The 14552-nt window shown below is 49.2% G+C and overlaps 1 protein-coding gene across 19 annotated transcripts in view; it reads right to left on the reverse strand.

The window, feature by feature from the left end:
- Nucleotides 1-14552, reverse strand: part of ST3GAL3 (ST3 beta-galactoside alpha-2,3-sialyltransferase 3) — a 194142-nt gene that overhangs the window by 25596 nt on the left and 153994 nt on the right. For all 19 annotated transcript variants that reach the window (XM_046006412.1, XM_046006500.1, XM_046006402.1 and 16 more), the window contains one exon: nucleotides 1607-1701. In XM_046006412.1, the coding sequence (XP_045862368.1) occupies nucleotides 1607-1701 (95 nt within the window). The remainder of the gene's footprint in view (nucleotides 1-1606; nucleotides 1702-14552) is intronic.

Raw genomic sequence — 14552 nt, forward strand, 5'->3', positions numbered from 1 at the left:
ATTCTTTTTTACATGCCTGAAGTATTCCATGTAAAGAAAGAATGTGTCCCAACTTAAAAATAACTACCCCATCATTTTTTTAAGAGACGGGGTGGACAACACTGTCAGATGCAGCCAAGAGGTCAAGTTAGGGACTGAAACGGGCCCTCTGGATTTCACGGGGGCACTGAGCAGTGTCACTGGGAGGGAGGAGAGGAAGGGAGTGCTCAGGACTAAATGGTGAGAAAGAAGAGGCAGCAGGCACAGTGAGTCTTCCCCGGAGCTGAAGGAGAATGAGTAAGGAACAGACCTTTAAGGAGAGTTCTAGACTCAGTGCCTTCAGGTCTACCTTCTGGAGGACTTCAGGGAAGGCCACAGAACCCCTCCTTTTCCCACCTCCCATTTCACCTTGAAGGAAAAGTATATCGCTACCCACTGGCCAAAGTCAAGGCTATGGCTTGGGTTTCTGTCTCCTAGGAGGGGACTTTAGCAGAAAGGGTATAAATGAGCAGGGGCTCTCTTCTTGCTGGCCAACAGGCCGTGTACCAGCCTTTCCAGGCCTTCCTAGCTTAGCAGGATTAGGGCTTGAGCAAGAATTTAGGAGAAGAGTAGGCTGCTTAGTTACCCATACCAAATAAAAAGGAGTTCTTCACACAGTTCAGTCCTACCCATTAGATCTGTCCCTGGGGATCTGAGGCCAAAACTCCCATTCTAGAGAGTTCTTTTGCCGGTCCCTGTTTTCTTTTCAGGGAGGGATGGACTGCCTGAGGGGAAGATTCTGTTATTTTTTAGTCCCCTGGCCAAATGCTATCACTCACGCCTTCAATAGTGATTTTACTGAATTCTGACCACAACCTAATATAATGGTATTATTTTCTCCATCTAACTGATGAAGAAACTAAAGCACAGACAAGTTAAGCAACCTCCAAGGTTATAGCTGGTAAAGAAGTAGCACTGAGATCTGATCCTTCAATGTCTGACCCTAAGCCCAAACTCTGCCATGACACGGAACAGTGCAGGCACTTGACAGGGCAACAGAACTGTTCAACTGTCAGGGGCAGGAAAGTCTTAAGTCGGGAGGGAGCTGCATGGTAAGGTCCCTCAGGCAATGGAAGGGGACAGTTCTGAGGGCACAGGGGACAGATGAGCCTTGGACAGGGCATGAAAGGACTGGAGGGGAGACCAGGGTAATAAGGAAGGGATGATGGAGGTGGCTGGGGTCTTTGTGGGGGATGCCCTCTGTCTTCTCAGGATCTCCCCCTCGCTATATCTTGTCCTCCAGCACGGATGTCCCTGGCATCTTGTCCTGTGATCTCACTGTGCTTTCCTTGTCAGAGCCCTTACTGTCCTGCCCTCTAAGTATCTGTGTCTCCACTAGACTGGAGCTTTTTTAAGAGCAGGACTATATTGTCTACTTCACTGCTGTCTGCCTGGCCCTGGCCAAGTGGTGGGCTCTGAGTGAACTGTTGTCCATTGAAGTTGGAAGAGAGAAAGGAAGGGGAAGCGGGAAGGAGAGAGGTGGACCCCCAGCATGGGGACTTGTGAGGGTACAGCCCTGTCCCGAGTGCAGGGAGGCAGTCTGAGGGATCTCACGGCAATAGAGAGTGGGCCAGGGCTCCCAACCTACCTTGACCTTTGATCCCAAAAGGCGGCACAAATTCCCGAATCCTAGCCCACTTGCGGAAAGAGTCGTCCAGGAACATGGGTGCTGGCTTCGAGAACCTGGAATACAATAGGGCTGCTGAGGATCCCCAAAGGCCAAGAGCGGGAGTGCTGGCTGGCTCTTTGGCGCCTCGGTCTAGGCAGTGGATCTGCCCGAAGCACCTTCTTGCTCCAGCACGTCCTCCCTGCCCCCAGCCAGTGGGGAGCTGCTGTGTGGCATCTGACACAGCTTATCCGGTGGAGTCTTAGTTTGAAGGGGCAGGTCTGGCCAGGCCCTATGCGGCCAGCTGCAGGGGTGGAGAGGCAGGATGCCTGCCCGGATGGAGATGCTGCACGGCAATCTCTCTGGCAGGTGCCCAGGCATACGTCCACATGGTCCCTGCAGTCTGGGAACATGGAGGTGACTCGCTGACCAAGTGAGCGGAAAGAGATCCAAAGACAGATAGTGCCTGCAGCCTGAGATTTGCAGAGGATTCTAGGAGGTGGACCACCCAGGGTGAGGAGGAAGGAGAATTTGGGGTGAGGGGGAGAAAAGCCACAGGAGGCCTGATGTTTGGGAGAGAAGAGAAAAATTGGAGCATCCTGTGGCTGGGAGGCAGGGCTGGGGGAGGCCTCCCACAGGTGGAGGGAACCCCAAGCACCTCAGGAGGTGGGGGAGGGGCATGGGCACGAGGGGAGGGGGTAATTTTGGCCTGGAGGAAAGATGGGAGGGGAAGGGGGAGAGAAGGAAGGGCCAGATGATGCTCAGCTGAGAAGGGGAAAGAAAGTTTTACTTGCCAGCGTTCAGGCTTTGGGAGGTGAGGACAAAGTCAGTAGGGACGGAGATGGCAGTGAGGGGAGAGCAAAGGGAGAAACCAGGCTCTTCAGGGATGCAGGGAACCTAGCACCCAGTTCTGAGACCCTTCTTGGGGCCCCGGGCGGCTCAGAAGACGGCCAGTTCCTGGTCATCCCCTGTGTGTTGATTCTCACTGTGAGGCCTGCTTGGGGCCTTGCTGGCCAAGAATGAGAGGGTGGAGGCCTAGGCCTTGGCTCCATCCCCGTGTTTCCAGCTCAACCTGAATCAGCCGCTGAAAACCTGAAGACCAGAAGAAAGGCCCTCCAAGCCCAGGAGGGAGAACTTAGCCGCTGAATGTCCTCCAACTCAAGCAAGCCTTTCTCATTTCCATCCTCACTGGCCATCATGATCACCCTACCCAGGAGGTATAATAATACCAGTGACCATCTGGAGGCCTAATATTACCAGAGATTCTGACGTGAACTTGAGAGAGGCAGAAAACTCGCCATCCTGCCCGCCCCACCCCCCCATTACTCCTGGCTGGGAAGAAGTCATCAACCCTTGATGGCACAGAAAGGCCATTCCCTGCAGAATGGCTTCCCTTCTGTTCACAGGGGTCAGGCATGTTTCTCATACCTGGTAGATCAAATCGAAGTACAGTAATATATCTGATGTTCTCCCAGAGGCACTGAAGGTCCTGGCCATAGACTATGTGGAACAGCAATGGGAACAAGGTCCCTGGATAAGCCCGCACCAAGAACCTCTCCTCTTGTGTCAGGACTGAGCTTATAAAATGTTTGCGAAGTTTCTCAGTAGGGCTTGGACAGGATTTTATGTGCTTCCCGACCTGTACTGGATGTCATATGCTAATAAAATCTCTTGAGATCTTGCCAAACGTTCTCAACATCTTTTTCTCCTTTTCCCTATGTTATTCTGCTGATTAGAAAGTTCATTATGTTAATTTTTACTTTTTAAAAAACCTTAGTTTTGGTGTAGCTTGTAATAAGTGTCAGTTTTGGGGAAAAAATACTGATGGGTGCACATGCAAACACGAATAAATCAAAAATACCCATAATCCTAAAACACAAAGGCAATTGACCTTTCAGTATATGTCTGTACCAAACTCTGTAGACTCCTTTTTCACTTTATAATAATGAAAACATTGCCCTGCAAATGGATGAAACTTTCTCCCAATACACAGACTGGACCAAACAACAAAAACAATAAGCTGCTGGTAACCTGACCCAAGTCGACTCCAACAATCAAACGTACACAGATACACAAGTGAAAATATGACCCAAGAAAGCATCGGTTCCAGTGTTACTGTTACAGCCTGGAGGTCTGTGTTCCCTCAAATTCTTATGTTGAAATTTCATCCCCTGGGTGATGGTGCTCGGAGGTGGGGGGCCTTTGGGAGGTAATCAGACATGAGGGAAGAGCCTTCATGAGTGGGACTGCTGCTCTTCTAAGAAGAGGCCAGGGAACTAACTAGCTCTCTTTCCACCATCTGTGGATACAAGGAGAAGCCAGCCACTGGAACCCGAGCATGGCTCTCACCAGAACCCGACCCTGCTGGCACTGTGATCTTAGACTTCAGCTTCCAGAATGGTGAGAAACACAATTCTGTTGTCGAGAAGCCACCTGGTTTATGGCAGTCTGTTAAAGCAGCTAGAGCTGATGAAGGCTATAAGTAATGAACAAAAATAATTCACGGGAGAGATCCTGGCAAGAAGCATGACATGGGTCTGATAAGCGTTTCTTAAAAATCTTTGCCGCTAGTGTAGAACCCATTTATTTCTTATTTTTATTATCTGTTCCTCCCTGTTCTTTTATGGGGTCTTCGTGTTTTAGCTGTGCATTTTGTAGCCCCTCTTTATTCCTTGACCGACGGAGCCAACCTTCTCAAACATTTCATTTCTTTCTGCTAGCTGGGTGCGCCTTTGTGCAAAGGGTACTTTTTTTTCCTCCTATGGATATATTTTTAAAACTCTTTATTATGGGAGATTTCAAATATGCATAAAAGTTGAAAAACAAGGGAGGCCTGGATGGCTCAGTGGGTTAAAGCCTCTACTTTCGGCTCAGGTCATGATGTCAGGGTCCTGGGATCGAGCCCCGCATCGGGCTCTCTGCTCAGCAGGGAGCCTGCTTCCTCCTCTCTCTCTGCCTGCCTCTCTGCCTACTTGTCATCTCTGTCTGTCAAATAAATAAATAATACTTAAAAAAAAATACTTGAGCATTAATTTCTAAAAGGTAAGGCCACCTTAAAAACCATAACCACACCTAAACGACTCCTCTCAAAGCCATTATCAATCTGAAACACTAACTATAACTTAAGAGCAATAAATAGTTTCAGATTTCTCCTATTATCTCATGAATGTTTGCTGTTGTTGCTTATTTTAATAGTTATTTGGGTCAGAATGAAAGCATGGTCCACACATTCAATTGGGCTGGTCTCTAGTCTCTTTTAAATCCATAGGTTTCCTCCTCTCTCTTCTTCTCCCTTTGGCCTTTTCATCTTGGCTCCTGAATCCTTCGACACAGGCCAGGAATCTTAGAAAACTCCCCCTGCTGTCTAGTACGTAAAGATGTCCCAGGTTCATCTTGTACATTTCCTGCTTCCACCTGGAGTCGGTCATCTCCCTGGTTCCTCTTCCTTGGAAATGGTTTTCAGAGACCACCATCTCGATGGCCAGGGTGCTCACATTGCTACGGTTAGCCATTTCCCCATGCCTTTCCAGGAAGACAAAGCAGGAGATAATTTTTTTTTTAAGATTTTATTTATTTGACAGATCACAAGTAGGCAGAGAGCCACCCAGGTGTCCCAGGAGATAATTTTTTAAAGAAAAAATACATCATGCATTTATACTAGCATCCCCAATCCAAATTCAGGATGATAAGATTTCCACTTTCTTTCTCTTGTGTCACAGCTTCACTGAGATATAATTCACATACATAAACGTCACCTATGTAAGCTTCCTTTGTTTTATATTAGTCTCTTTTTTTTAAAAAAAGATTTTATTTATTCATTTGACAGAGAGAGAGATCACAAGTAGGCAGAGAGGCAGGCAGAGAGAGAGGGAGAAACAGGCTCCCTGCGGAGCAGAGAGCCCGATGTGGGGCTCGATCCCAGGACCCTGAGATCATGACCTGAGCGGAAGGCAGCGGCTTAATCCACTGAGCCACCCAGGCGCCCCTAGTCTCTCTTTTCAATTCAGTAGACATTATTAACACAACTGCTTGTTTGCTTTATCTTAACACTGTACACACATATAGGTACGTGTAGAAAATATAATAGTTTCATTATAACATTACCAGCACTATCATTGCTAAAAACAATTTAAAGTTTCTTTATAGTTGTTTCTGCCTTCGATTATATGCTACTAGAGAAGTACAGACAAACGACTTTGCTTCTGCCACTTGAAAAAATTCTGCTGGCTTTAATTAATCAATGATACAGAGTTCATTTGTTTCATTTTGCTTTTGCTTTTTACGGGCTGCTTATACTTCATCTTAATTTAATTTTGTTTTATGATGATATAAAACTTTACACAATGCCAAAACTAAACTCACAAAACATGATATATTTAGAGGCGTCTAGTCGAACAGTACTCTCTGTGTCTGACTCCTGTTGCTTCTATTCCCATACAGTATTTCTTTTTTGTTATTAAATTCATTTTATTTTTATTTTATTCAGATCAGTATCATTCCTATAATGAATTCATTTTTATTTTATCCTTCATTTTTTTGATGTGAGCAAATACATAATACTTACGTGTGTGTGCCGAGTGTGTATTGCTAGTCCCTTCTTTATTCAATAGAAAGACAGCATATTTAAATATACGGTTTTGCCTCCTGAGTTTTGTTTTGTTTACCACCTACAATATATTGCAGTGATCACTCCACAGCAGTATACAGAATTATACACTTGACAGTATTATTACTCAGTCCCCTGGGCTATTGCGGTCTTTTGTAAAGTAGCTTCTACCAAGGCAGTAACAATGAACAACTTCATGTATATGTCTTTTCTCTTTGGCAATATATCTTTGGAATGGATTTCTTGAAGTGGATGGATTGGGTCAAAGGAAAAAGGCATATGAGTAATTTTCCTCCATATTGCAAACGGCCCTCCGTGGGGATTGCGCCATCACAGGACCCACCAGCGATGTTGGAGAACACGCTATAAAACATTTCAGTTCTGCCAGTCTGATGGGAGAGAGACGGTATCTGTGTTGTTTTTATTTGTATTTCTTTTATTGTAAGTGAAACTGCACATTGGTATATACCTAAAAGGGTCATTTGCTCTTCTTTTTTCTGTTACCTTTGTTCCTATCTTTTGCCCATTTTTCTACAGGTTATAGGTCTCTTTCTTCTTTCCTCCCAGCTTTTTTGACATATAACTGACATCTAAGTTACGCTGCTGCGTAAGACATCTGGTGTGTTGATCGGATGCACTTCTATAATGCGTTTTGATCACCACCACAGCGCTAGTTAACAATCTTCTCTTTTTTTGAAGCTCTGCATATATTAAATACATAAACCCTCTGAGAAACAATTACAAATATTTCTCCTAGTTTATTTATTTAATATTTACTTGGCATATGGTGTTTTCTTGTTTTCTTTTCCTCCCTCATTTTTGGCAATAGATTTTTTTTTTTTTAAACGTAGTCAAACTTACCAACCTTTTAACCTTATTATTTCTGGATTCTGAGTCTTAGTTAGAAAAGTTCTCGTCATTCCCAGATTACATCTCTTTTCTGGCTAGAATCCTACCCATTTCTTACTTCTTTCCTGCCAGGACCCCATACCCCTAGTTCCACCATCTTTCTGTCCCACCCATTGGGTAAAACCTCCTCAGAGATTAATCTAATCCTACAACTTTTGTATTCTTTATACTTTAGGTGCGGCTAGAACACACATACTCACACACACACACACACACACACACACACTCACATGAACTGATGCCACTATAAATTCATGGGTTTGAACTTTAGTTGGACCCTCAACTTCGCTGAGTAGCTATTTCAAACCTTCTCCAAGCTTCACAAACGCTCTGTCCTTTCCAACTTTCTCGAAGCAGATTACCTCTTCTCACACTTCATGGTCCAAACCAGGACGTTCAGAGAGGAACTCGTTCTGGTTCTTACTTCCTTAGCCCTCCCCACCGCACACCACGCAAGCCCACCCAAGCGGATCTCTCCAGCATGCTACGGTTCCTTTTACTGTTTGTTTCCCCCCAAGCACAGATCAAGCTCAGGTCTCTCTTATGTGAAAACAAACACACAAACCCACCCAACAAATTTTCCTGGTCACGTACCCCTTCAGTTACCCATCTCGCTCTCTATCCCTTTGTGGCAAAACCTCTAGGAAGAGCAACGGATACGCTGTCTAATGTCCCTGAGTCTGATGTCACTAGGACTCACTCTTTGGAGACTACTGTTACATTCCACCGACCATGCCCTATTTGTAGCTCCCTGAACATGCCGGCCAGCACGTGCTTACACGGGCAGTGTTGTTGTCTGAAATGTAGCCTACCACCAAAGGCTCACACTCTAACCCCCGATCCCCTTCTGACTCTCTCTGCTGGGAAAAACCCTTCTTACTCTTCCAGTTCAAACGCTGTTTCCTCTGCACCACCTTCCCCGACGCCCCCAGGTAGGCTCATCCTCTTCCTTTAGTGTTTCTCTCCACTGTACTTCGCTTAGCCCCCGTGAAGTGGCTCAGTGCCTGCAGAGGCTTTGGGAGCAGAGCCGGGGGCCATAAACAACAGGAAATGGGGTGGGGTGATGGTAGCGGTGATGTCTGTGTGTGTGTTTGTGTTAATTCTGCAGGTGGCCTGGGCAGAGCCTCATGCTACACCTGGAAGAGAACCAGGGGCTTCTGTCCGGGGAGCAGTGTGCCAGTCTGGGGGCCTGGCCCGGGGCGGAGGTGGCCTTCGAGGTGCAGAATGACCGGTCAGACTGGCCAGGGGTGTGGGACACCTGATCTGCATGCCCTGGCCTGGGGGGTAGTAGGGGAGGGTGGGGCGGGCTCGGGCGGACAGGCCCCAGCCCGCCAGCCCAGGGCTCCAGCACGCGAGGCAGCTCTAGGATTAGGTTTCAGTAGGGTGTGTGAGTGCGTGAGAAGGACGTGGGGAAGGAGGAGAGGGAAGTTGCACTGGAACCTGTCCCTCTTTTCTCCTGAGATCCTAAACCTCAGGAGGGCACGTGATGAGGGTGTGTGTGACCCCTCTACCTCTCACAGCAAGGCTGTGACCCCAGGGCCCATAGGCAGCCCTGTCCACAGACTCTGACCAGGTAGGAAGGCAACCCAGGACCCTCTGAAGATCTCTTTCAGCTCATTTCCTGCCCAGTGGTGTGACTGAGGTGCCGTGTAAAAGGAGAATGTCCCTAAACCTAAACCGCTACTGACGGCCCAGCACTTCAGCCTGTATCCTGGGACCAGCAGGAGAGGGGACAAGGTCTTATCGGGGGTGGGGAGAGGTTATCTGTGGCTACCAGCCGACCCAGGGTACGGTCTTCCTCCTGGTTCCCACCAACCCAATGGAAAAAGTGCCTCCAGATGTGGGTTTGCTGGAGCAGGGCGAAACATCCCTTTAGCTCTCCACCTGAGCCGGGTTAGCCTTCTAGCTACTCACCCCAATAATAAGTGTGAACAGCGCAAGCACCTGGGGGACAAAGGGAAGGCAGAGCCCAGTAATGGGTCCTGAGGACCAGGGGTCATAACACATCAGTCTGTTAGGTTCAGCCACAGGCCTTGGCCCCCCACAAGTGAGACTGTCATCCAGCAGGGTGAAAGCAAAACCCCACAAACCCATCATCCTCGACCTTGTTCTGGGAAGTAGTGAGCTGGACAAAGCAGAGGGACACGGGTTTTCTAGAATTTTCCTGGTTTTGTTGGGGTTCTTGTTGCGCAGCAGCCTTCCCATAAGTGGTACACATCCCTCTAGGCAAGACGAGCATTTCCCAAATGCCTTGTCAAACTGACGGGTGCCTGCATATTTCCCTTGCTGACCACCTGAGTGGGTCCCCTGAGAAAGCAGCAGAGCAGGGGGACAAAGGACCATAAATCTGTAGGGCAGGTGGACATACGCCCAGTGAGAAGTGGTGCAGACGGACAGGAGACAAACAGCAGGTAGCAACCAGCAAGCCCTGTTCCAAGTATCAGCACGAAGCTCCGACCTCCGTATCCCGCGTGGGACGAGGCAGAGTGAAGAAAGCAGCCCCGTCCAGCAGCTACTTGCCTCCTCGCTGCCAGCTCCTTGTGCCAAGCGCTGGTGGGGGACCTCAAGGAAAATTAGCCCTGGTCCTTCCCTTCAGGAGGAAATAGCGGACACAGGTAAACAGATGATCATAAAATACATGTGCACATTGTGTGTTCTGTAATAGGGAGGGGCACAAAGGTCTCAGACCAATTTAGGGGACCAGGAGAATCTTCGTGAAGGAGATGACAACAAAATGAGCCGAGCCTTGAAAGACAATCCGACCACAGTAATTAGCTCAACAAAGGGCACCTGATCCAAGTGGCATGAATCAAATTCTTCTCTGAGGTCGAATATGTGGACACTGGGGGGTAAAGGAGTCTTTCTTTCTCTCTGAGACAGTCAGTTGTCATGACCATGTAAGGCAAGAAGAGGGCATGCACAGGGCAGCCTGGGTGGCTCAGCCAGTTAAGAGGCTGCCTTTGGCTTAGGTTGTGATCCCGAGGTCCTGGGACTGAGCCCCACACTGGGCTCCCTGCTCGGTGGGGAGTCTGCTTCCCCTTCTCTCCCTCCCCTACTCACATGAGTGCTCTCTCTCTCTCTTTCTCTCTCTTGCAGGGGCATGTGTGCACACATGCTCTCCTATAAATAGATAAAATCTTCAAAATGCTTTAAAAAAAAAAAAAACCAACGAAAAGGGCTTGTACAAACTGCAGCCCATAGACCAGCTGCCTGTTTCTCTAAATAAAGTTTTATTAAACCACAGCCACGCTCATTCAGTTATCTAACATCTACAGTTGCTTCCGTGCTCTAACAGCAGAGTCAAGCAGTTGTGGCAATAGTTTATGGCCTGCAAAACCAAAATATCTACAAACTGGACTTTAAGAAAAAATTGGCTGATCCTGGGCCTCGAGCTGCTGGAGCCATCTCCATGGCTACACGAAGGAAAGAGTCCACAGAACAGGCAAACCGAGACAGACACAGAGCCAAAACGCTGGGATGAGACACTGCTTGGGTCCTATATTCAGGTGAGCCTGAAGATACTCCAGCCCCTGCACTTAGGTTACATAAACCAGGACATTTTCTCCGTGCTTGAATTAGTTTCATACGGTTTCTACCGACAGTTAGCAGGTGCTAACTAGGAGAAACACTTTAAGTTGTTTAGTCCCTGTGATCTGACTCCTGTCTACCTGCCTCAGACAGGCCCTCTCTTCTCCCTTTCCCTAAGTGCCAGCCATTCCCAACTATTTAGATTTTCTACCTCCTGCCAGAGTCTTTAATGCCTCCCTGATTTTATACCCGCTACTCCCTTTGCCTGGAATTTTCTTCCCTTTCTCATTCACAGGATCCTCTTCAACTGGATCTAAAAGCGATGATTCTAAAAGCGAAGAGTCTTCCCTGAGACACAGAGGGCTGATGGAGGTCCTTCTTCTCCACGGTTCTCTGTGTGTTCTGTCCTCATGGCACGCACTGCATGCTGGCGTCATCGCCTGGTTCCCCGCCAGACTGTGGGGTACCCGGAGCACACGGCCGAGCACATGGCTGAGCACACGGCAGGTGTTCGGCAAATGCCTGCTGGCCAGAAGCAGAGGAGCCGCTCGGGGCAGACCCCACAGTGTAGATCCTGCTGGGCCAGTCTAGGCCAGATTTCTGCTCCGCTGTGGAGGTCTAGAGGCTGCCTTCTTGGGGATCCTCACGGACACTTGGATGTCTCTGTTCCAGAGGGTCAGGCTTCCAGCGAGGTCTCTGCTGTTTCACAGCAAGCCCTTCCCGAGCCTGAAATTCTGCCAGCTACTGCCCCTCAGCCTGCTTAGGGACTGTGGCCACAGACAGCCTGGAGCCATACGCATGACATGTATGACAGGCAGGGAGGCCTATGCTGAAGGAGGAGAGGAAAGGCTGAGCCGGGGCCCTCGAGGGGGCAGTGCCAGGGCTCCTGCTGACAGGACTCCCACTGACTGTGCTGACAGCTTGTGCCTGGTGTGGATGAAGGAGGGAGGGGAGGGGCCCAGACTTCCTCCTGAGGGGAAGGGGGTATGGGGAGACGAAGGGGAGAGCTGTGAGCTGAGAAGCTGCTGAGAGGCAAGCACTCCTCCCCCTGTGAGAGCATGGGTGATGGCCAGACTGTCTGCAGGGGCCACCTAAGCCAGAGTTTAAGGGCATGGTCCCATGTGTCCTTGGTGCCCACCATCCCTCTTGCCAACATGTGATAAGCCCCAGCTTATCCCAGCCCCTGTGCTAGTCACTGGGAACATGAAAACAGCTCGGAGTCCCTACCTTTGCGGATAATGGGTAAAGCAGCCAAGTGCAGACACAGTGTGAAATATCTGATAAAGGCCATGATCATCACTGCAGTAATGACAGCAGTTTATAGGTAGAGCCCTTCCTGCGTTCTAGGCACTGCCCCACGTGCTCTGTGCACCTGGCCACATTACACCCTCACAACAACCCATGGATTGGCACTACTCGCACCCATATTTTCACGGATCACACTGCCTTTGGGAACACAGGAAAGCCACTGGCCTCTTTGAGAAGCAGAGGTCAGAGAAGTCAGAGATGGAGAGAGGACGGAGCCAGACCGCAGGGGGTCGAGGAGGGAGAGAAGTATGAAAGTGCTCAGGAGAGCTCAACTTCTACAGAAACTTGGTGGTGAAGGAGAGGACAGAACGGGAGTAGGCAATGAGCGTGTCTGTATTTGGGCTGGGAGGATTCAAGCAGAAGTGGGGGCAAGAGATGGGGCCGGGGGACAGGGGAATGAGGCCCCAGGAGGGAAGGGGTCAGGATCCAGAGGAGGAGGGGAGGGACCCAGAGGCAGGATACCTTCTCCCAGGAGATTCTGGGGGGTCGAGGGATATGAAGGTGGCTCCTGAGTGAATGCTCACGGGACAGAATCTCTTCTCTGGGAAATACCTGGGCCTGGGGACTTGGGGGGCCGCGGGCGTGAGGTGGAGGCGTCAGTAACTGACGAATGGTGAAGGTGTGGAACAGTTACCGTGATAGGTCCGCCAGGGACACGCAGCGCTGAGCAGTGCTGAGCAGTGCTGAGCACTCAGCAGAGGCGGGAGACCACGGGAGACCTGTGGGGCCAGTGCGTATGTCGTGCTGTGTTCTCTACCAGCAGCTCAGTGGTGCAGAGGCAGAGAAGTGGCTGGATGAACTCAATCACGGGCACTGCTGTCTCAGGTTCATTGGCAGAACAGGAACATAATGGAACTCAGAGAACTGAGGAGAGCACCAGTGATGCCTAGGACCATGGTGGAGCTGGGGTGGTTTTGGCTTCGATGGTGAGGAAGGCCAGGCCAGGCCAATGCAGCTGACCAAGAAACACCCAAGAGTCCCCGTTTTCCATTCTAGTGCCACCGACCCAGGGTCGGCACACTCTACAATGGGAAACGCCGATTTTACAAACAAACCTCTATCTTGCCAACTGGACGGTCTCCCTCAGAGTCGTTCTCGACTCATCTCTCTCTTGGCTGCCTCTCATCCAGAAGATTAGCAAATCCTGTTAATCTCCGAACCTTCTGGAAATCTATCCAATCATCTCCCTCTCCACTGCTTCCACCCAGGGCTAAATCATCACCTCTTGACTATGGCAATGGTCAGCGACCAGCTTCCACTCCTGCCCCTCAATCCGTTCTCTGGAAAGGCCAGAATGATACCACTCAGTTAGCAACAATATCACACTATTCCTCTGCTTTAGACCTTCCCAGAGCTTTCTGGTTAAAACCAAACCACAGGTAGCAAGGCCAAACACTCACCTACGTCTCATGAGATTTTAGGCCTTTTCCCTACTTGCCCTCCTACATTGCACTGGCCTCTGTCCAAGCTCTTGGACACAACACACTTTTTCTGTGTCTGGAATTTTCTAGAACACTCTGGATCTTCATTTTCATTCAGATCCGCTTATAGGCCACCTCCTCAGAGAGGTCTCCTTTGATTCCTCTGCCTTAAGAGGGTTCCTCCTCCTGCCACTATCATTCAGCTTGATTTTCTTCTTTCTTTCATAGCACTACATAAAATTACCTTGTTATTTGCTTATTCTCTCCCGTGTGTACCAGTTTATGATAATACGGAGAGTACAAGCTCTACGGGATTAGGGATCCACCTATTTTGTTCACTACCATATCCCCCAGCACTGAGAAGTGTGCGTGGCACGGTGGGTGCTAAACAAGCACGTGCAAAGTGAGGTCAGAGGTTGCCTCCCACCAAATCAACAAAGCCACCTGCGTCTGCCCCACCCCCTCCTCCGTCCTTCGTGGTAAAGCTGAGGAAGTTTTCATTCTCCTACCATAGATCCATCTCCCCACGTGGGCAATGTCTTCCTATCTTAGTCGCGGTAAAGGGTGAAGTCCTTGCAGTGGTTTACGAGGTCATCCGTGATCCTGGATACTCCCCCTCCCCCACTTCTTCTTCCTCTCCTGCTACAATCCCCCTGCTCACTGCATCACAGTCCAATTCTCTGCTGCCTTAGGGCCTTTACTCGAGCTGCTTCCTCTGCCCAGAACATTCTTCCTCCAGAGATTCATCTGGCTTATTCCCTCACCTCCCTCCAGCCTTTGTTCAAATTTCACCTCTTCCACAAGGTGACCTCTGACCATCCTATTTAACACTTCGATCTCCTACCACGCTGTCATGCCCTTTCTTTCCCCACAGTATTTACCTTGTTCTGATTTACTAAGTAATCTACTTATTAGTTATTTAGTGCCTGGCCTTCCCTGCTGGAATAGCAACCTCATGAAGGTAGAACTTTGAGATGAGGAGATTATCCTAGATTATCCAGGTGGGCTCAGAGGCACTCACAAGCGTCCTCAGAGGAGAGGTGGAGAGAGATTTCACCACATACAGAAGAAGAGGCAATGTGACTTCAGGGACAGAGACTGGAGTGATGTGGCTACAAGCCAGGCAACGCCAGCAGCCACCAGAAGCTGGAAGAGG

The sequence above is a fragment of the Meles meles genome, chromosome 1 (assembly GCF_922984935.1).
Source record: "Meles meles chromosome 1, mMelMel3.1 paternal haplotype, whole genome shotgun sequence".
Lineage (NCBI taxonomy): Eukaryota > Metazoa > Chordata > Mammalia > Carnivora > Mustelidae > Meles > Meles meles.